We start from the raw sequence: 24,430 nt of genomic DNA, 5'->3' as shown, positions 1-24,430 counted from the left end.
AAGTTAATAAAGTTAATAAAGATGGGAAAAAAATTTTTTCCTCAGTTTCAGTTGTTAAGTTTTCCCCTTTCTTTCTGGTTTTCCTAATTTGGATACTGTCTCCCTGCATTTTACTAAGTTTGGCTAAGAATTAGTCTATTTTGTCCATTTTCACAAATAACTTGCCTTTGTTAATTCTTTGTATAGTTCTCTTTGCTTCATATTTTTCTTTTATTGAATACTTCTTAATTTATATTTAAATGTTATCTCCTTTCCAGGTTTCCCCTCAAGAAATCTGCTCTCCCCTCTTCAACCCCCTGCTTCTGTGAGGCTGCTACCTCAACAACCTAACCACTCTCACCCACCTCCCCATCCTGGCATTCCCCTACACTGGGGCATTAAGCCTTCACAGGATCAAGAGCCTCCCATTGATGGCCATCCTCTGTTACATATATGACTGGAGCCCTGGGTCACTCTATGTGTACTCTTTGGTTGGTGGTTTAGTCACTGGAAGCTCTGGGGTATATTCTTGGTATATATTGTTGATCTTTTCATGGGGTTGCAAAACCCTTAGTCCTGATTTTGATTATTTTCTGACATCATCTACGCTTGTGTGTGTTTGCACCTTTTTTTATTATTGGATTTAGTTATTTACATTTCAAATGTTTATTCCCTTTCCCAGTTTTCAATCAATATACCCCCTATGCTATCACCCTTCCCTTATTCTACAAGGGTGTACCCCCTCTCAAAGCATCCCCTTTCGTGCCTCCCGACCCTGACATTCCCATACAATGGAGAGCTTTTCCTCTTATTTGTGACCGATTATATGGTCAACTTTGGAGAAGACACCATGGGGTGCTAAGAAGAAGGTATATCCTTTTGTTTTAGGATGGAATGTTCTATAAATATCTGTTAAATCCATTTGGTTCTTAACTTCTGTTATTTGCTCTATGTCTCTATTTAGTTTCTGTTTCCATGATCTGTCCATTGATGAAAGTGGGGTGTTGGAATCTCCTACTATTATTGTGTGAGGTGCAATGTGTGATTTGACTTTTAGTAAGGTTATTTTTATGAATGTAGGTGCCCTTGCATTTGGAGCACAGATATTTAGAATTGAAAGTCCCTTTTGGTGGGTTTTTCCTTTGATGAATATGGAGTGTCCTTCCTTATCTTTTTTGATGACTTTTGGTCAATTTTATTTGATATTAGAATGGCTATTCCAGCTTGTTTCTTCAGACCATGTGCTTGCAAATTTGTTTTCCAGCCTTTTACTCTGAGGTAGTGTCTGTCTTTGTCACTGAGGTGTGTTTCCTGTAGGCAGCAGAATGCAGGGTCCTCATTGCGTATCCAGTTTGTTAATCTATGTCATTTTATTGGGGAGTTGAGACCATTGATGTTGAGAGATATTAAGGAATAGAGATTATTGCTTCCTGTTATATTCATATTTAGATGTGAGCTTTTGTTTGTTTGCTTTTCTTTTCTTTGTTTTGTTGCCATGACAATTAGTTTCTTGCTTTTTTAGGGCATAGCTTGCCTCCTTATGTTGGGCTTTACCATTAATTATCCTGTATAGCACTGGATTTGTAGAAAGATATTGTGTAAATTTGGTTTTGTCATGGAATATCTTGGTTTCTCCATCTATGTTAATTGAGAGTTTTGCAGGATACAGTAACCTGGGCTGGCATTTGTGTTCTCTTAGGGTCTGTATGACATCTGTCCAGGATCTTCTGGCTTTCATAGTCTCTGGAGAGAAGTCTGGTGTGATTCTGATAGGTCTGCCTTTATATGTTACTTGACCTTTTTCCTTTACTGCTTTTAATATTCTTTCTTTGTTTTTTGCATTTGGTGTTTAACTATTATGTGATGGGAGGAGTTTCTTTTCTGGTCCAATCTATTTGGAGTTCTGTAGGCTTCTTGTATGTTTATGGGCATCTCTTTCTTTAGGTTAGGGAGGTTTTCTTCTATGATTTTGTTGAAGATCTTTACTGGCCCTTTGAGCTGGGAGTCTTCACTCTCTTCTATACCTATTATCTTTAGGTTTGTTCTTCTTACTGAGTCCTGGATTTCCTGTATATTTTGGACCAGTAGCTTTTTCTGTTTTACATTATCTTTGACAGTTGTGTCGATGATTTCTATGGAATCTTCTGCTCCTGAGATTCTCTCTTCTATCTCTTATATTCTGTTGGTGATGCTTTTATCTGCGGCTCCTTGTCTCTACCTTTGGTTTTCTATGTCCAGGTTTGTTTCTCTTTGTGCTTTCTTCATTGCTTCTATTTCCATTTTTAATTCCTTCACCTGTTTGATTGTGTTTTCCTGGAATTCTTTCAGGGATTTTTGTGATTCCTCTCTATAAGTTTCTACTTGTTTATTTATGTTTTCCTGCATTTCTCTGAGGGAGTTCTTCATGTCTTCCTTGAAGTCCTCCAGCATCATGATCAAATGTGATTTTAAATTTAGATCTTGCTTTTCTGGTGTGTTTGGATATTCAGTGTTTGCTTTGGTGGGAGAATTGGGCTCTGATGATGCCATGTAGTTTTGGTTTCTGTTGCTTGGTTTTCTGCGCTTGCCTCTCACCATCAGGTTGTCTCTGGTGTTACCTTGTTCTGCTATTTCTGACAGTGGCTAGACAGTCCTACAGGCCTGTGTGTCAGTAGTGCTATAGACCTGTTTTCCCGTTTTCTTTCAGCCAGTTATGGGAGCAGAGTGTTCTGCTTTTGGGGGTGTATTCTTTCCTGTCTACTGGTCTTCAGCTCTTCCTGTGGGCCTGTGTCCTGAGTCCACCAGGCAGGTAGCTCGGAGCAGAAAATATGGTCTTACCTGTGGTTCAGTGGCTCAGTTTGTTCATGGGGGACTGCTGTTGAGCTCTCCATGAGGGTAGCAACAAGGAGGGCCTGCACTACGTTTCCTGGGCCCCCCGTGTACTGGGGTCTCAATGGTATTAAGTGTTTTCCTCTGGAATCAGAAATGTGGGCAGAGTGTAGTCTCTTCTGGCTTCCCTGGTGTGCTGCCTCTCTGAATGTTTAGCTCTCCCTCCCATGGGATTTGGGTGCAGTGAACTGTTGATCTGGTCCCTTCAGGTCCAGCTGGTGTCTGGAGTGCAGGGGACCTGCAGCTCCAATGCCCCTATCTTCCGGTTCCCAGAAGCCCTATACAGTTTCCTCTTGGGCCAGGAATGTGGGCAGGGGTGGGCAGTGTTGGAGGTCTCTCCTGCTCTGCAGTCTCAGGAGTGCCCACCTGTCTGGGCGGTGAGCTCTCTTTCCCAAGGTCATTTGGGAGCAGTGAGCTGTGGGCCAGGATCAGGGAGGTTGGGGCTCCAGCTAGAAACTGGAAGTGTCCTGTCCCAGAGGAATTCTGCCTCTGTGTGTCCTGAGTCCACCAGGCAGGTCGCTTGGAGCAGAAAAGTTGGTCTTACCTGTGGTCCCGCGGCTCAAAACTGAGGAAATTTAAGGAATTATTTGGTCTTACTTCAAAAGCTTGCACTTAACAAAATAGAAAAATCTAAATGAAATTGATGTTATTTCTAGACAAATACCACTTACCAAAATTAAATCAAGATCAGGTAAAGAGCCTTAGTCTCTAGTAATTGGTAAACTTGTGTGAATCTAGAAAACTGTGTTAAAATAAAATTTTTCATGATTTATTAAACTAATGTTTGCTTAGTAAACTTATAGATACCTATGTGAAGGTAGACAGAAGGTACTTGAGAGAAAAAGATTAAAAATACAAAATATTAGGAAGTACTGATTTAGGAGGTAAATATAACCAAGTACAGTCTGTTGGGATATGCTCAAAATTCAAATGAAGAACTTGGTGCAGTTTTTATGGTAGCCCATGAGCCCTGTGACATGCCTTGAAAATCTGTACCAGTTGAAGGCAGTAGAGTTATTTAGAACCTTGTGCTGTAGTGTTGACAGTGTAAGTCAACAAAGCTAATGCATGGGACACTGAGGACTGGAATTACACAGATTTAGCAGATCTTACCCCACCCTAGAGACAGTTCCTAATTAGAGAAGAATAATAAAGACATTAAAGTGTACATAATATGAACACTTTACATCTAAAATTGAAAGTAGCCTATATAGTACATTCAAAGTCACTGGAGTGGACTTTGAGAAGAGGATTCAGAGTTCAGGTTTCTTCTTCCCAGTGATGTTGACTATATGGCAGAGGTGGAAGGGGTATCTTATTTCTGAAGCTGAAAAAGTATCCTTGGACATAAAGGATCATAAGCCTGGGAGCCCACAATTCCACAGCCATTCATCACGCAGTAAAATGCCCACCATACATATAACATAACTGGATTTGTTTTCCTAGATGTTAATTAATTCTCAAAACCTTGAGTATCCATTGCTCCTTTGGGATGCTGATCCCCAGCTCCAGGTTTTGTCCTATTTGACTTCTTGACTTCTATTATGAAGATGAAGATGATTTGGAATACCTGGAATTTATTGGGAAGGGCAGCTGGGGGAAGGGAGTGAAGCTCAGCAGCTGGAGAAGTCTGAGGGAGGGTGCTGGGAAGAGAAGTGCTGAGACATCCAGGATGCTTGGACAGATACTTGCATTGCTGGGAGATGCTGGGAGAAGCTTGCAGTCAGCCAGCATGCCTTTGGATATGTTAATAGGTCCCTCATTTAGACATTAGTCCTGGATTTCCACAGGATCTAAGACCCTAAGGTAGTGATAAATTGCTACCTGATTTCCTTTACTCATTTTACAACTGTCAAGCAGATATGCGAACATTCTATTTTCTTCAATATTCTATTTATCAGCAACACAGGTAGATTTTAATCTATGCACATCCCCTAAAAGATGCCCTGCTTTAAATTTCTTTTCTCAGTGATGGCTATGTAGGGAACAACTAAAACAAGCATGAAAGAGTTAATCCAATGCATTATTTATTAAGTGATACTCATGAAATAAAAAGTGGGTGGCAGTAAATTACAATAGTTTATGTACTTGGATTTCTTCGGATTAAAAAATTGCCCCTAATTTTGATATAACATAGGTTGACCCCAGTATGGATGACAATAGATCTTGAAGAAGAAAAAAACAGAGCCCCAAAAGAAACATCCTAGGAGAAATGACAACATAAATAAAAATATATGTGACCGGAGATATGCTCTCTTTGTGAAGAGCACTGGCCGCTCCTGCAGAGGACTTTTGTTCATATCCTAGCACAGGTATTGTGGCTATCAACAGTCCATAATTCTGGTTCCAGGGACTCTGACTCCTGCCTCTGACTTCTGTGGCACCAGGCGTGTATTTGGTGCACAGACATGAATGCACGCTAACCATGCACACAAATAAAGTAACTTAAAAAAAGATAATTTAAAGAAACTAAACATCTAGTCTTGGAGAATAACACCATTTCACCAGTATCACACGAGGGCGAGGAGTTCCTGGCGGAGGACATACCAAGTGAGAGTGCGTGGAAGATGAGCATCTGAAAACGCTTCCTTAAGAGAACAACACGTTCAAGTGACGCCCAAGGAGAAAACAGCTCTTCAGCCCCACTGAAGCCACTGGATTTTATTGGGTTTAAAGGAAGTTTCACAGTAATTCTGAAACAAACAATAAATTAGGGAGGTCAGATTATCATGACTGCACATAAGAACAATAGTTCTCAGGACTGAAGAGGTTAAAAGTACTTTACTGCTCTTCTGGAGGACTGAGTTTCAAGTTCTAGCACCTACTGATGACTCAAAACTGTCTTAAACTGACCTCTATGTGGCACCAGGTATTAATAAGTTCCACAAACATACATGCATGCAAAACTCTCACATACATAAAATAAATAATTTTATAAAAATTAAAATAAAATAACAGATGAAATGCATGCATTTTGTATGGAGTCATCTGGAATCACATAATTAGTATCAAATACTTTGAATATGAACATGGCAAGGGAATACCAAAAGCATAACATAAACACATCATGACAAGGAAACAAAGTACAGAATGAGGCCTTCTCTAGTCTACATATTAAATACCACATGTGCCCAAATTTGCTACTATTTGCCTGTCTAATTAGATAGCTCATCATCTTTGACTCTGTCTGCCGATGTCTTTTTCATTTAAGCCAGGTATTTAGAGCATATCCAAAATCCATTGTTCTATCCAGTGCAAAACTCTTTCCAACAAATCTTACTCTAAGGAAAAAAGTGATCTAACAAACACACACGCTTCCTACTCATTATGCAAGTGTGGTAGTTATTCCAGATATTAGATCTATAGAAATGTAAAACAACGAAGAAATTATAAACACAAAAATAAAACCTATCTGATTTTTGAGGACCTCTTATTTTATCTGTGAACTATCAGCGTAATGTTTAATTTTATTTTATAATTTGTTATATGTGTGTCTGACATAAGCTATACCAGATATGATGTTGAAAAGAAGAAACTACAATTAAATGTTAACTGATACTTAAATTTTCATTGCCTAATTAGTCCTCAATTCACAAGGATACAAATAATGACTTATATTTAATCATCCGTACAGTGGTGCTGAATGTGATTAAATATTATAAAACAAATGACTACCTCCAATTATAAAATGATTTATGTGCATTTACATGAAGTTCATATGTAATGGTGTCAGTTTCCCTTCATTCTTTTACCTAGGATTTCAAGTGTTTAGCTTGTAGAGTTACCTTTTGAAAAGCTTTCATTATTAAAACTTTAATTTGTACAGAAACAGGAGTCTTTTATAGCAAATTATGATCAAATCTAATTAGAATTGTATTAATTACATCTATAACAGATAGCGAATTAATTAAGAAGCAGTAAAAGTTTTATCATGTGTGAGAGGAAATTTAAACTAAAACTTAGTCCCTGTTCCAAGGGAGCCGGATTAAACATTTATCAGGAGGTTTAGGTTGCCATAGCTCAGTTGGTTAAGTGCTTGTTGCACAAATATGAATTCAACCCTTTAGAATCTATGTGAAAAACTTAGTGTAATGGCACATGTTTTAGCTTGAGGGCTGGAAAGGTGAATGAAGACTTACTTGCCACAACAATCTAATTGTGAGCACCAGGCCATAAGAAACCACACTCAAATAAACAAAGAAAAACAAAACCTAAGTTAAAAAGTAAAATAAATCTTGACCTCTGGCTTTCACATGCAATTGCAAACAAAAGCATACACATCCTCTCTCTGTCTCTGTCTGTCTCTCTCTCTCATGCACACGTGCATATGCACATGCGCACATGCGCGCTTATACACACACACAGAGAAAGAGAGAGAGAGAGAGAGAGAGAGAGAGAGAGAGAGAGAGAGAGAGAACCCACAAGCAAAATCAAAGGGTGTTGAGTGAGATTAGCTATTTGAAACAAAAGTAAAGAAATGAAAAATCAAGAAGAATAATTACAATACAAAATTTTGGACACTTGGTCACGAATTTGTTTGGTCTTCACACCATAAACAATAGCATTGAGCAAAGGCGGGACAAGTAGGTAAAGGTTGGACAGGAGAATGTGAATGTAGGATGGGATGTGAAAGCCAAACCTATGTGTAAAGAAGGAGAAGAAGGCCAGAAGGTAAAACTCCAAGAAGACACAAATGTGAGCAATGCACGTGTTAAAGGCTTTGAATCTTGCTTCCTTTTGAGGGAGCCTGAAGACAGTTATAAATATTCTAATGTAGGAGAGTGTGATGAAAATGATGTCCAGTCCAAGGATACTGAAGGCCACAAACAGACCATAGATCTTGTTGACACGGATATCTTCTGCTGCCAGCTTCACAATGGCCATGTGCTCACAGTATGAGTGCGACACAACAGTGGTCCAGTAGAGTCTCAACCTGCATTTGATGAGAATGAGACATGGAGCTACAAACAGGGCTGCTCTGAGTGTGACTCCAACTGCTATCTGAGTGAGGAGTCTCTGGGTAAAGACGGATGCATGTCTTAGAGGATCACAGATGGCCACATAGCGGTCCATGGCCATGGCAAACAAGATGCCGGACTCAATACATTGGAATGTGTGTATCAGCCACATCTGTAAGAGGCAGGCATCAAAGTATATGGTTGGAAGGTGAAACCAGAATATCCCTAGCATTTTCGGTAAGATGCACGTACTGAGAGCAATGTCTGTTGCGCCAAGCATTGCTAGGAAGAGGTACATGGGCTCATGGAGGCTTCGCTCAACTTTGATGACAACTAGAAGCAGAGAATTCCCCAAAAGTGCAATGATGTACATGATACAGAAGGGAATCCCAATCCAGAACTGCACAGACTCCAAACCTGGGATCCCAGTCAGAGTCAGCACTGAAGGCCTGAAGATGGTGCTGTTGGGATGAGGCATGCTGCCTCAGCCTGCAGGCATATGGCTTCTCAACTAGACTGGAGCTGGTGCTGGGGATGCTCCTTCTGTGCTCTGCTCTCACCTAAATTCACACAATCAGAGACGGAATGGGATTTCATATGGCATTTTTCAGATACAGAATCTTACTGATAACTCTTTTATGCAGAACTGAGAATGCCTGTATATCTTTTCTGTGTTAATGTGTTATTTCTTCTCTTTCCGTGTCTATCTCAGTCTATCTCATCACAGACATAACAATAAATATACACAGCAGACGAAAAACTTTCCAAATAAAAACCATTTTACATATATTCTATAACAAAGACATATTACTGTGTACTTATGAAAAATATTCAATTGAAAGTGAGAAATGTTTGCCGGATATCTATATCTATGTCTATGTCTATGTCTATGTTCTATGTCTATGTCTATGTCTATACCTATATCTATGTCTATGTCTATATCTATATCTATACACATACACACTCTTTTTATATACATATGTACACATATATATGTAAATATTTGTTTTTATGTCCTGGACAAGATGCATTTCTCCATTTACAAAAGGTGTGAGAAAAAAGTGCCATGAAATGTACAACCACTCTTTCCATAGTATCAATAAGCACTGAGTAACTAATGAATAGTGAATAAGTTACTATACCTTAGTATTTCATAACATGAATATTCTCCTGTTTCTTCTGTCCCTTCTCTAAGTGTCTTCTTTTTCCTAACCTTCTTCTGCATATTCATGTATATATAAATATGTATGAACATATTATATATGTATATTCTCAATGATATATGTTTTCTATTAATATGATTGTGATTTTTATACTGCACTCCTATTTATTTGTTTCAATATGATAAATAAATTGTGTTTAAATTTTAGTATAGTTCTACATAAAAAATGTAGGATAAAAATTTTTTTCTTAAAATGATAACTGTATTGAGGAAATATAAGTGGGGAATGTGTTAATTAAGATTCAACAACTTAAATAAACAAAACTACTAATAAAGGTAATATTAGTATTACATATGTCATTACTTCAATTATTCTTACATACTTTTAGTGTTTGGGGATTTTATTTTTTAATTTTTCTTCATATACAAAATAAAACATTTATTGATATTTTCTTGCATTTGTCTTATAGTTTTCCTAACATATTTGTTTATTATTTAGCCCACAGCTCAATCATCTTCTCTATTAATTCTCTTTTTCTTTAATCAAAAGTTAAATTGTTGAGTATTTCTACAATTGCTCATTAAGGGAATATTTAATGATTCTAATCTTTTAAAAAATACTAGGTTAATTGTAGTTTATTTTTCCATCAGTTGGTTAAGTTTTGGAAATGTGTGTGTATGTGTGTGTGTGTGTGTGTGTGTGTGTGTGTTTGTATGTATATGTATGTTAATGTAGCTCAACTTCCTTATACGTTGTGCACATGCAGGGAGGACTGGAGACTAGGATTAGGAAAAGGAAACAACCAATCTCAAAAGTGCTAAAGTTCTTGGTTTCCTTTTGTGTAAGCATTGTGGGTTTTTACTACCACTTGCTGCTCTTCTAATGACCAAAAGTGACTTACATACCTGTTTCCATAATGCCTACAAGAAAAGATAGGAGAAATATCTTCTAGACTGAGAAAAATCAGCATTTCCTGTTAACACTCTGCACATCTCTGGAAAATGCTATGGAAATCTTTCCTTCCTTTACCTACTGTCTAGTGTGAGCTGCACTATAATTAGAAGTCGCGTCATATGTGCTGGTGCAATTCCCACAGCGTCTTCACACATTACCTTAATGTTTCTTTGGGAAGTTCAGATGCTCACATGGGAACACAACCATGTTTAATTTTCCAACCTCTTTGTACGAATTCACATATTAATGACATTGTAGGCAACTAAAGAACATGATTTATTTTTAGCATCCAAGCAAAGAGTATGGTGCAATCTCATGGGATGGATGAGTGACCTGTCTTAGTACTTATACTGATCTTACACTTATGAAGTGCTACAGTGATTTTTACAGGTCCTCTTCCCTCAATCCTTGGTGACTCCTGTAGTGTCCTTATCAGTTTTCAAAAGTAAACTTCAGTCTTAGCAAAACTGGGCAAAACTTTCTACAGATAACATAAAAAATCTGCAAAATAATTTTTGTATTCAAGAGGACTTGTAAGATTTAATGCATCAACACCAGGAGTAATCTGGTCTATTTCTAATACCACAATCCTATACATTCAGGAATTCTCAATTTCACTTTGCAAAGCTGAGAATGACTGACAACAGCTGTCTAAATATCACTGAGACAGAGTTAAGTCCCTTTGCTTGTGCAAAACGCACTCCCAATCACTTCTAGTAAACATCTCTGGTGGTCATGTATATTGACTGACGTGTAACAAATTAACTGTTCCAAATGTGCTGGCTCATGTTATACAGGCATTTACACTGCATAAATAATCAATAAGTGAAAATTTTCACAACAGCATCTCCCTGAATTGCAATCCTCTTATATTCTTCAATATGCATATTTAAAGCTATGTTTATTATGATGTTCTGAAGCATAAAAGTTTGTGGAATATAGCAGTTAACGTCATACATAGAAAAGGTTTTCAAAATATAAATAGCTCATTCTAATTTCTGAAGGAATATTTCCACAAAATGAATAGTTATTATCACCTGTTTAAAACTAATACTGTGAATATGGATCTCTAAACTCATTGTAATTTTCTTAAAAGCCAAGTCCTAATGAACAGGTAATTATCATGTATCTATTTTTCTGTATTTCTGATAACCAAAGTGATCTTGACAACTGTAAACATTCAGAGAAAAATATAGACATTATCCATTCTTTAGGTCTTGTTTTGCTAATAAAATGAGAATACGTTCTTGAATTTGAAACTTTTTATTACTGTAACTTTTGAATCTGCCTCAGAATATCATAAGGAACTTAGCTTTAAAGATGCAGATTGGTGAATATAAAAGGTCTACAATTCAGGGAAATGCTGTTGTGCAAAATAATCCAGCCTTGACATGACTATGGATGAAAGTCTACCCTAAACCCTCTAAGACAGGAGTGTAACAATGTATAAAGGTGCTCAACTGTGAAGGCCTGATTCCAGAGTGTTTTTCATTCCCATTCATTTTAAATACTTTTTTTTCATGCTAACCATAATTACTGATACCAACTGAAAAAAGAAATGACTGATATTCTTAGATTGAGATTCTCTATGGAGTTTGAGCATTAGTTTTAAAGGGGAAACAGTGCTAGAATTAAAGAATGAATGCAATTGTAGAAGTTTGAAGACTGGCTTTCCTCCATTTTGATAAACTATTGTATTTCTTAAGGAGTCAAAGCATCTAATAGAAAGTGTTCTTTAATTTTAAAAGTACTTTTATTAATTTTTTGAGGGTCTGATATAGTGTATTTTGGTCTTATTTATTTACCTCCTCCATCCTCTCCAGATAGATACACCACCATTATTCTATACCCATTCAACTTTGTGTTTTTATCTTTAAAAGCTCATCTAATCCCTTTAGTTCTTACCATTACTCTTTAGGTATGTGGCGCTCTCTCTCTCTCTCTCTCTATCTCTCTCTCTCTTTCTCTCTCTCTCCCTCCCTCCCCCTCTTTTATTTTATTTTGTTCTATTAATTTGTTTCATTTTAATTTATTTACTTAATACTCCAATCCCATCTACTTCCTTTCCTCCCAGTCTTTTTCTCTTAATTCTTGTCCCTCTGCTCTACTTAACCTTCCTCCTTGGAGAGGGGGAGCTTTCCCATGGATATCATCTTGCCTTGTCACATCGATTTTCCCTAGCATCAGGCATATCTGCCATTCAGTCTAGACAAGGCATCCCAGTTAGGGGAAAGAGATACAAATGTAGGTAGCAGTCAGAGATACCTCCTACCCCTGAAGTCAGGGGACCTGCTAGAGGCCAGAACCAGCATTCTGGCTCTCTCTGGAAGGTAGCAAAGGGGAAAGAGCTTGTTCCTTTGAGATATAATGTTTGCTTTTATTATTATAACATTTACCTAGCTTGATTCCACATTACTTTGCAGTGGTAGCTGGCCCACCTCACATCTTCTGAGGCCAGAAACCATAGTCTCTGGCATTTAGCGCCTCTTGGTAAAACAGCAGGGATTTAAGTAAAATAGCCTTTGTTCTTATCTTCACATGAACTTCATGGCTGGGCTGGGAGTTTATACAACTCCCAGTTTGCAAGAGAAAGTTGGAGGAAGAAAATAGAGGAACAATTTGAAAAGCGATTTTTATCTTTATTTCCAGGTTCCTTTTTACAATTTCTCTTCAAAAAAATTCTCTCTCCTTCTCCTCCTATTCTTGCTTTCTCACCCTGCTTTGATGTAATGATGTCATCATTGTAATAATACTAGTTTTTCATACCTTTTCTAGGAAATAAGATCGTATGGTTTTTTCCAAGCATTTTTTACTGGATATTTTATTAAATATCCAATTTTACTAAATTTTATTAATTTTTTTATTGGATAAGTTTTTATTTACATTTCAAATGTCATACCTTTTCCATGTCTTCCATCCATAAACTCCCTATCCCACATCTCCTCCTTCTTCTTCTATGAGGGTGTTCCCCCTCCCTAACAATCCAACCCACCCCATATCATTTCCCTGACATTCCCATTACCCTACACGGGGGTGGGGGTGGGGATCCAGTCTTGACAGTACCAAGGGCTCCTCCCATTGGTACCCAACAAGGCCATCCTCTGAGATACATGCAGCTGGAGCCATGGTCCATGTGTACTCTTTAGGTAGTGGTTCAGTCCCTGTAAGCTCTAATTTGTTGGTACTGTTGTCCTCGTGGGCTTGCAAGCCCCTTCAGCTCCTTCAGTCCTTTCTTTAACTCTTCAAATGGGATGCCATTCTCAATTCAATGGTTTGCTGAGAGCATTCGCCTCTGTATTTGTCACACTCTGGAAGAGTGTCTCAGGAGACAGCTTTATCAGGTTACTGTCAGCATGCACTTCTTGGCATCAGCAATATTGTCTGGGTTTGGTGGCTGTATGTATATGGGCTGGATCCTCAAGTGGGGCAGGCTCTGAATGACCATTTCTGCAGTGTCTACTCCAAACTTTGTCTTCTATGAATATTTTTGTTCTCCCTTTTAAGATAGACTGAAGTGTCTGTACTTTGGTCGTCCTTCTTCTTAAGCGTCCTGTGGTCTGTAGATTGTACCTTGGGTAATCTGAAGTTTTGTGATTGGGTTACCTCACCCTGGATGATATTTTCTAGTTTCATCCATTTGCCTATGGATTTCAAGAAGTCATTTTTTTGACAGCTGAGTAGTACTCCATTGTGTGTCCATACCAATTATATGAAGTCCCATTTGTTGATTCTTGAACTTAGAGCATAAGCCATTGGTGTTCTGTTCAGGAAATTTTTCCCAGTGCCCATGTGTTCAATGCTCTTCCCCACTTTTTCTTCTATTAGTTTGAGTGTATTTGGTTTTTGTGGAGGTCCTTGATACACTTGGACTTAAACTTTTTACAGGACAATAAGAATGGATCGATTTGCATTCTTCTACATGCTGACCTCTAGTTGAACCAGCACCATTTGTTGAAAATGCTATCTTTCTGTATCCATTCCTCTGTTGAAGGACATCTGGGTTCTTTTCAGCTTCTGGCTCTTATAAATAAGGCTGCTATGAACATAGTTGAGCATATGTTCTTTTTATATGTTCAAGCATCTTTTGAGTATATGCCTAGGAATAGTATAGCTGGGTCCTCAGGTTGTACTATGTTCAATTTTCTGAGGAACCTCCAGACTGATTTCCAGAATGGTTGTACCAACTTGCAATCCCAACAAAAATGGAGGAGCATTTCTGTTTCTCCTTATCCTTGCCAGCATCTGTTGTTACCTGAGTTTTGATCTTAGCCATTCTGACTGGTCTGAGGTGGAATCTCAGGGTTGTTTTGATTTGCATTTTCCAGATGACTAAGGATGTTGAACATTTCTTTAGGTACTTCTCAACCATTTGATATTTCTCAGCTGAGAATTGTTTTTTTAGCTCTGTACCCAATTTTCAAAAGAGTTTTTTGACTCTCTGGAGTCTAACTTCTTGAGTTGCTTGTATATATATTGGATATTAATCCTCTATCAAATGTAGGATTGGTAAAGATATTTTCCCAATCTGTTGGTTGCCATTTTGTCATAATCACAGTGTCCTTTGCCTTACAGAAGCTTTCCAATTATATGAAGTCCTATTTGTTGATTCTTGATCTTAGAGCATAAACCATTGGTGTTCTGTTCAGGAAATTTTTCCCAGTGCTCGTGTTCAATGCTCTTTCCCCACTTTTTCTTCTATTAGTTTTAATGTATTTGGTTTTTGTGGAGGTCCTTGATACACTTGGACTTAAACTTTTTACAGGACAACAAGAGTGGATTGATTTGCATTCTTCTACATGCTGACCTCTAGTTGAACCAGCACCATTTGTTGAAAATGCTATCTTTTTACCATTAGATGATTTTAGTTTCTTTGCCAAAAATCAAGTGACCAGAGGAGTGTGGGTTCATTTCTGGATCTTCAATTCTATTCCACCAATCTACCTGACTGTCTTTGTTCCAACCCTGTACAGTTTTTATCATTATTGCTCTGAAATACAGCTTGATGTCAGGGATGGTGATTCCCCCAGAAATTCTTTTATTGTTGAGAATAGTTTTCGCTATCTTGGGTTTTTTGGTTTTACAAATGAATCTGCAAATTACACTTTCCCATTCTATGAAGAATTGTGTTGGGATATTGATGGGGATTTTACTGAATTTGTAGATTGCTTTGTCAAAATGGCCATTTTTACTATATTAATCCTGCCAATCCATGAACATGGAAGATCTTTCCATCTTCTGAGATCTTCTTCAATTTTTTTCTTCAGAGACTTGACGTTCTTGTCACACAAATTTTTCACTTGCTTGGTTAGAGTCACATGGAGGTATTTTATATTATTTGTGACTATTGTGAAGGGTGTCCTTTTCCTAATTTCTTTATCAACTTCTTTATTCTTTGAGTAGAGGAAGGCTACTGATTTATTTGAATAATTTTATATCCAGCCACTTTGCTGAAGTTATTTATCAGGCTTGGTAGTACTCTGGTGGAAATTGTGGGGTCACTAAAGTATACTATTATATCATCTGCAAATAGTGATGTTTTGACTTCTTCCTTTCCAGTTTGTATCCCTTTGACGTACGTTTGTTGTCTGATTTCTCTGGCTAGGACTTTGAGTCTATATTGAATATTTAGGAAGAGAGTGGCAACCTTTTCTAGTCCCCTGATTTTAGTTGGATTGCCAAGCATTTTTTTAAGACAAAGGCTCACTAAAGGTCAGTCATAAGTTGAATAAGAAGTTTACAACACAATATTTACATGTTTCCATTAAGATTAGTTATATAGCTAGAACTCCATTATCTGTCATTAGTTCTACAAGTCATTAAAAGTTAAAATTTATTATTTTTGTGACTAAGTTATCGTCGAAGTTTTGCATAGATAAACCCAGTCAATATTTTATCTTTTGTCCTTGCTACCACAATAAATCATGTTTTTCTTTATGGCCTTTGGTTAATTGTTTTACAACCTTTCAGCATGTGTTCTACATTTTATATGCCTGATTTCTGTCTCAGAAAAAATTAACTCATAACACTTGAGAACTGGCTGAGTTCTCATTGCAGTTTTCACATCAAAGAAGGCTGATTCCAGGGACCAGCCTATCTATTTTTATGGCAATTTGTATTTTATTACTATTGCTCTGTAATATAGCTTTAAATCAGGGATGGGGATGCTGCCCATTCTTATATTGTATATGATTGTTTTTTGTTTTTTGTTTTTGTTTTTGTTTTGTTTTAGATATTCTGTTTGATTGTTTATTTGCTTTTGTTTTTTTCTAACGAAACTTAGTCTTTTTCTTACAAAGTCTATAAAAATTTATGTTGGAATTTTGATAGAAATTGTGTTTAATATTTAGATTGCTTTCACGTGATGACCATTTTCTATGTGTTAATCCTATTGATTCAAGAGCATAGGAGATTTTTCATCTTATGATTTATTTTTTCAAAGATTTGAAGTTCTTGTCATACAGGTTTTTCATTTTTTTATTTGATATCATTTGTGGCTATTGAGAAGTGTGTTATTAACTTAGTTTCCTTCTTAGCCCATTTATTGTTTGTACATAGATGGGTTACTGGCTTTCTTGAGTTAATTTTGTATCTAGTCACTTTGTTTATCAGCTGTAGCAGTTCCATGGTAGAAGTTTTTGGGTTACTTATGTATATTATTATATCATATGTAAATATCAATACTTTGACTTTTTCTTTTCCAATTTGAATTCCCTTGATCTTCTTTGAAAATTGCAAAATTCCCTTGAAAAACTATAATATTGAAAAGAATGTGGAAAGAGTGGACAGCCTTGTTTTGTACCCAATCGTAGTGGAATTGCTTTAAATTTCTCTCCATTTCATTGATTTTGGCTATTGATTTGCTATTTAATGCCTTTACTGTGCTTAGGTTATGTGCCTTGTATCTCTGACCTTTCCAAGACTTTTTTCTTAGAAAGGATGTTGAGTTTTCTCAATGGCATTTTTAGTTCCTATGTATAGGGGATTACATTGGTAGATTTTCATATGTTGAACCACCACTGTATCCTTGGGATAGAGTCTGCTTGATGATGATGGATGATGTTTTTAATGTGTCCTTGGATTTGCTTGTGAGTATTTTTTCAACAATGTGCATGAGGGAAATTGGCCATTTTGTGCAGGAATATATCTAGTTGTACAAATCATTGTAGAAATAATTTGGACAAAAATCAAGTCCATTGAGGAAATTGAAATGAATGGATATTTAAACACCTTTGAGTAAATCATCATCTGTGGAAAGATAAGTGATTTAGAAACAGGGTGGAAAAATGTCTCAAATGCTTATGAGACTGAAGAAGATGCCAGACTTCTTATCTTTCTTTCTTGAATCTCTGTGTGGTTTAGGTATCAAGGTGACTGTGGCCTCATAAATTGAAATGGACATGTTCCTTCTGTTTGTATATTATGGAGTAATTTGAAGTGCATTAGTATTAGCTTCTCTTTGAAAGTCTGGTAGACTTCTATTGTAAATCCATCTGTCTCTGGGCCTTTATTGGTTAGATTTTAAGGACTGTTTCTATTTCCTTAGGTGTTATAGGTCTATTTAAAGTATCAATCCAATTTTCCTTTAACTTTGGTAAGTGGTATATATCCAAAGAGCCTTCCATTTCATTTAGATTTGATGGAGATTTTCCAATTTTTTAGAGTATGGGTTTAAGACCTAATGATCCTTTGGATTTTCTCAGTCTCTTGTTATGTTCCCATTTTCATTTCTAATTTTGTTAATTTGAATATTCTCTCTCTGCCTTTTAGATTTTTCTCAAAGAACCAGTTCTTTGTTTTCTTGATTCTTTCTATTGTTCCCAAATAGGACAGTTTTAAGTGCCAGAGTCTTTATATAAGTAAGGTTGTGTGTAACTGATTTTAGGTGTACAGCAATTATTCCATTAAGCTATCTCTCTTTTGCAACCTTCCAGGAAAAATCAACTTTGAAATGACCAACCTGACTTGGTTTTCCTCATTTGTGTTAGAAATCACCTTTCCATCAACCTCTTTTGTTCCAAGATTTTTTTTTCTATTTATACATTAAAGAATCTGAGATTTTGAAGTGGGAAAAAATGTATTATTTTCCTGTTGTCAATATGAAATATGCATGCTTTTATTTTTTAAATATTGATAGAGGATTTATGTTTAAAATTTATGTTCTTTGTTCTTATAAGATCATATTGGAATGTCTATGTATTTAGTTATATTAAAAATAAAATTATAATTTTACAGTGACAAAATATTTTAGCATCTGCTAAATAAAGTGTATTTTGAGTATTTTCATATCAATTTCTGTTTTGTTTCATATCTTGAGAAGAAAATGGCCATTGCCAATGGAAATATACACTATTTTATTACAGATATACTACTGCAGAAGGAAAATGACTAAAATTGAAGTAAGCTTTCAACCTTAGAAAAAGTAATGAATAAATATATTTTCTTTTCAGAATGAAATGCTGACTCTTAAAGCCAAAGACATTTATCTTAGTATTTTCAGAGGTTTGGTAGAGTCAGAATTTCAGTGAAAGTATTTTCAAGTTATCCTGGACCAGGGAAGAATTTATAATGTTATTTTCTATTTATAGAATATTACCCTTGGTATTTTCTACTAAACATACAGCATATTGGGTTTTAAAATGGCAGGAAATGCTACGTGTCAACACATTGCATCTTTCTTCCTGGTCGGTATTCCTGGATTGGAAAATGTTCACTGCTGGATCGGCATCCCTGTCTGTCTCCTGTTTGTCCTGACCCTGCTGGGGAACAGCATAATCATTGCTACTGTCAAGTTAGAGCCAAGTCTCCACCAGCCTATGTATTTCTTCCTTTGCATGCTGGCATCGAATGACATGTGTCTTGCCTCTTCTGCAGCTCTGAAGATGCTTGCCATCTTCTGGTTTGATGCACATTGGATCAACTTTGATGCCTGTCTAACTCAAATGTATTTTATCCACACTCTGTGCATCATGGAATCAGCCATCCTAGTAGCCATGGCATTTGATCGCTTTGTGGCCATTTGTGTCCCTCTTCATTATGCATCAATCCTGACAACATCTATAGTGACTAAACTAGGTCTAGTTGGCCTGATAAGAGGTATGCTCATGGTTTTGCCATGTCCTGTTCTCATTAAGAGGCTGCCTTACTATACACAATATGTCATCCCTCATGCCTACTGTGAGCACATGGCTGTGGTGAAATTGGCAAGTGGCAACACTCTCATTAACAGAGCATATGGAATCTCTGTGGTTCTTTCGGTTATTATAGTGGATATAGGAATGATAGGGACATCCTATGTAAAAATCCTCCAGTCAGTGTTTTGGCTCTCTTCCCAGAATGCATGCTCTAAAGCCCTGGGTACTTGTGCTGCTCATGTCTGCACTATCCTTGCTTCCTATACGCCTGCATTGTTTAGCTTCCTAACTCACCGCATTGGCAGGAATGTACCTCCAAGTGTTCACATCTGTATTGCCAGTGTGTACCTTTTAGTACCTTCTGCAGTTAATCCGGTAGTGTATGGTGTCAAGACCAAACAGATTCGTGATAGAGTGATAGATCTTTTCTTTACACACAAGAAGTTCCCTGAAAAGTAAAACATTTCCACAGAACTAATATTAGCAGATTCTGTTCTATGCAGTCAGGGCACATTAACAACAGGCAACTTCTGTTTTTAAAACTTTATTGTTTTAACTAATATTTCTGTAGGACATATCTTATGCTAAAATGCACTGGTGTATTTACTCAATTTTATTTTATTCGAAATACTTATAGAAGTATATCACTTACTTAAATAATGTAACAGGTTTTACAATTTTAGCTCAAATTTATTTAAAAGTATAAACTTTGCAGACTACCTTTATATCTGACCATCTCTATAGTAACAATCAGCTATGAGAGCTTTCCTGATAAAATACGTGCAGTATTTCGTTTTTTATTTCCATTATATAATACGTATTTTAATCATCACTCCTATCCTTAAAGCCAAAAAATCCAGTTAGAAAAATATCTAAAGCTAATTATGTTCCTTAAATTTAGCAGAAAAAATTATATTATAAAGTTGGAATGACTTGAGACAGTCCTGAAGGTGAATATTTTGTTGAATAATTGTTACAAGTGGGTTTCTGATGTAAGGAAATGTAGGCTCCAAAAATGTGGATCTGTGTTTTGTTATAAATAAAATCAAAATAGTCTAATAGTTGTGAAATGCTTGATTTTTCTTGCTTTTATTTAGAATAAAACATCATTCAGAGCATTCTACAGTCACAAGACTGTAGGCAATGGGAAAGCAATATGAAGAATGAACTTCGTAAAGGGTGAGAGGAGGATCTCCATCATATGGTACCTCCTCTCGCTATGCTATAGTGTACTGGTATTTGATAGTGGACTTCAGTGATTTTTATATGAATGATAATAATTCCAGGGCAGCCATTAAATAATTTAAAAGTAAAATGGAAAACAAATGCTAAAATGTTTTAGAATGTGTAAAAAAATCTAGAAAACGCTATAGAGGATGGGGAAATTAATAAATTGGAATGTAGAGTCTTGTTTCAAAAAGGCTAATAATTGGGGTTGGGGATTTAGCTCAGTGGTAGAGCGCTTGCCTAGGAAGTGCAAGGCCCTGGGTTTGGTCCCCAGCTCCGAAAAAAAGAACCAAAAAAAAAAAGGATAATAATTATTCATCTATAAGGAAAATCTCAGTAAAAGTGAATTGTCTAAATATACCTGAAACCACATGCATATTTTCAGAGTGCATAAAGTACAATATAAGCTGTGTAGTCTGTAGGAAAAACCCACTTTGTTTTTGAAACCTCCAGTTTTACTTTTAAATATTTTTATGAAACTATTATGAAATATAAAACTAACGGTACATGTGTCCTGGTAGAGAAGGATACACATTCTGTGCATTTATCATTAAACTCAACTCTCTCTGCCTTAAATATTTGCCATTTTTGAAATCAAATCAACGTGGCAAAAAAAAAATGAGCAATGAAAGAAATTCTTCTTTCCCTAAATAACAATTTGTTAGTTTTTATGACAGATGTGATATAGATGAATGCTCTAAGATTTTTCATTATAGTAATAAATTCAAATCAATTAAAATGCTAATATGAAAATTCCAGAATAAATTTTTAAAGAATATATGATAAATATAGCATAAAATAACGTATGGAACTGGGACGTATCATGCAGTTTTTTGGGAGTAGGTGATAAGAGGATCACAGGTTAAAGATCTACTTAGGTTACCATGTGTTCAAGGCCAGCCTGGGCAAATGAGTGAAATTTTGTCTTAATAAACAGTTGAAAAAGTGTCAGAACTGTTGACATAGCAGTTCAGAGCACTTGTTCATCTAGTAGAGGATCTAGGTTGGGTTCTCAACATCCACACAGTTGGCACAGCCATTAATAATTCTAGTACCATTTTATCTGATACTCTCTTTGAACTTTGAGGTCATCAAGCACATATAGTGCATATACAAACATGCAGGCAATATAATCAGACATAAAATAAAATGAATACACTTAAATTTTTAAGTAAAAGAGGTCATCTATACTTAAGAGTTATTATTTTAAAAAGTTCATTAATTATTAGCTAATGAGACATTGGCAGTCAAGAGCTTCAAGGGAAGAAAAGCTAGTCTTCATAAAGGTGTAGTTCTTGGCAGGTTGACCACTTTCTGGTGGAAGGCCACATATTCAAGGGCATATGCATGGCAGACATTGTAGTTGATAAGTTCAAAATGAAAAGAGAATAATGTTAAGTTTGTATGGATCTTCAAGGTGTTGAAATAAGGAAATGAACATGATAAAAATACATTGTATGAGTACTAAAAGTACTAAAAATAACAGTAGAAGGGTTGGTTATATGGCTACATAAATACAATGCTTGACACATAGTAAGAAGATTTCGGTGTATATTTGTTTTGAGTACATTATGGCAGTATAGAAGATGAACATAGGACAATGTCTGGAGTCTTGTAGACCACGTAGCCTTATGTACACAGTGGTAAGCAGAAAGAGGCTCTCATTCAAAAGAGTGGTAGAAAATGACTGAAACCCTCTGATGTCATCCTCATATGTCCTGTGATACACATGGGCACCAATTGCACATGAACATGCATACATATATACACACTGACTTTTAAAAGCACCTAAACAGAAGAAGGCTGGAGTCATAGCTATGATGCCAAACTTGTCTGAGAATCCATGAAATTCTAGTTTCAATCATCAAAAATAGTTTGTTGTATATATCATTATTTTATTTTTTATTAAATTACCCTGGTTGTATGTGATTAATTGTTTAATATAAACAATAAAGTATCCTGGAATTTAATATGTAAGCTCAGAAATAACACAAAGGGCTTGGAAGGAAAATGAGAGAATACTACTTGGAATTCCTCATAGTGTAATTTAAAGGCAACTGGTAAGTTGACTATTTATATTACTCAGATTAACATTAGACAACAAAGCTATGATTAGTAAATTAATAAAGTGTATAACATGGAGCAAGGAAAGACAAGAAAGGGAACAAAAGATGGAGTATATGGAAAATTAACACAATAGGATATTTATAAAGCAGTTATACTAATGATGACTATTATAAAGTCTAAATAATTGAAAACAACCCAAAATCTACTTCCTTAACAGAAATGTCCTTTAATTGTAGAAACACACATGGGTTTTTATAATATAGAGAATAGAAAATTATGTTTACTCCTGGATCCTAAAGACAACAACAACAAACTCAGAGTGGCCGTGTTTAATATAAAATGGATTTTGAGATTAAGGAGGTTTGACGGGGTTATTGTGTGAGTTCCCAATGAAGAAGGGACCAGTTCATTACCATCCAAACAAGTACTCTCCTTAAAATCTCCTTAAAATCTCCATAAGCACTACTATAAGAGAAAAGAGAGATGAAATCATTTTCTTAGCACTTGAGAAAAGAAACAGCCAAAATAACAAGCATGTTATTTTGAGCACACAAATAGCCAACCTGAGCTAATTAATATTTATAAAGTGCTCTATCTGAGAATGATAATGGAATATATATTGTTCAAGTAAACATAAAATACTTTGAAACTCAGTTAATGTTAAATTTATTTATTGGTGTGTGTGTATGTCACACAAATAATTAGGGAGCCAGAGGATGACTTTTGGGAGCCTGTTCTCCTCCAATATGAGATCCACAAATCAAACTCAGGTTGGCAAGCTTGCTCCACGAATGCTTACCCCCACTTAGCTATCTTGCCAACCCAAGAGATTGATTTTCCTTTTTTAAAATTTGACCTTTTATTTTATGTATTTTTTCTAGTTAATATTTTGTGCTGAGTTTAAATATTTTTATACAACATATCTTTGTCATATTTTCCCTTGTCCATTATCTCCCAATATACTGCTTTGAAACAAAGCTTTAAGAAAATGTTCCAGTCTTCTGTTAGTGCTGGGAACTGACCTATAGTCCTTACTAAACGTGAAGTTGACTGAGTAATATTCTGCCCTGTCTTCCCTTTCAAATCTTTATACACTTTCTTTTAAAACTGAATAAGCATTAAATCAGATTTTTCCACTGTAGAGGGAAATTTGAATATCTTTTATAATCATAAATATAGCAACTAAAGTACAGAAAATATATATACTCATAAAGATACATTTGCTATTTCAACTATTCATTTGATGAAAAAACAAGGAAATTTTATGTGATATTTAAACCAAACCCAAAGGAGAAACGAATGCAGATAATGCTAACAGTAAAATTCCACAGAAAAAGAGGACATTTCTTGTCTTTACTGAACTATTTATTTATTTATTAACATTTTTATTGAATTTTTTAAATTTATATTTCAAATGGTCACCTTTCCCAGTTTCCCATTCATAAACCCCCTAACCCATCCCCCTTTCCCCTTCTTCTATGAGGGTGTTCCACCATCCATCCACCTACCTCTCCCTGGCTCCCTGCCTTGAAACTCCTCTACACTGGGGATGGTCCAGCCTTGGCAGGACCAAGGGCTCCTCCCATTGGTGCCCAATAAGGCCATCCTCTGCTACATATGCAATTGGAGCCATGAGTCTGTCCATGTGTGCTCTTTGGATGATGATTTAGTTCCTGGGAACACTGGTTGGTTGGTATTGTTCATATGGGGTTGAAAACTCCTTGAGCTCCTTCAATCCTTTCTCTAACTCCTCAAATGAGGACCCTGTTCTCGGTTCAATGGTTGGCTGCTATCATTCACCTCTGTATTTGTCAGGCTCTTGCTGAGCCTCTCAGGAAACAGCTATAACAGGCTCCTGTCATCATGCACTTCTTGGCATCAGCAATATTTTCTGGGTTTGGTGGCTGTATGTATATGGGCTGGATCCCCAGGTGGGGCAGGCTCTGAATGGCCATTCCTTCAGTCTCTGATCCAAACTTTTTCTCCATATCTCCCCCTATGAATATTTTTGTTCCTCCCCATAAGAAGTACTGAGACTTCTGCACTTTGGTCATCCGTCTTCTTGAGCTTCAGTTGGTCTGTG

The 24,430-nt window shown here is 36.2% G+C and overlaps 2 protein-coding genes across 2 annotated transcripts; one reads left to right on the top strand and one right to left on the bottom strand.

The window, feature by feature from the left end:
• Window positions 1-7,332: 7,332 nt before the first annotated feature.
• On the bottom strand, window positions 7,333-8,283 carry Or52a20 (olfactory receptor family 52 subfamily A member 20). Its single transcript, NM_001000156.1, has one exon. It carries the CDS (start codon window positions 8,281-8,283, stop codon window positions 7,333-7,335), a length of 951 nt encoding a protein of 316 aa, NP_001000156.1.
• Window positions 8,284-18,558: 10,275 nt separating this feature from the next.
• On the top strand, window positions 18,559-19,512 carry Or52ae8b (olfactory receptor family 52 subfamily AE member 8B). Its single transcript, NM_001000155.1, has one exon. The coding sequence runs from the start codon at window positions 18,559-18,561 to the stop codon at window positions 19,510-19,512; it is 954 nt and encodes a 317-aa protein (NP_001000155.1).
• Window positions 19,513-24,430: the final 4,918 nt, after the last annotated feature.

Source organism: Rattus norvegicus, chromosome 1, assembly GCF_036323735.1.
Source record: "Rattus norvegicus strain BN/NHsdMcwi chromosome 1, GRCr8, whole genome shotgun sequence".
Taxonomy (NCBI): Eukaryota; Metazoa; Chordata; class Mammalia; order Rodentia; family Muridae; genus Rattus; species Rattus norvegicus.
This window is presented reverse-complemented; position numbering and strand designations above follow the sequence as displayed.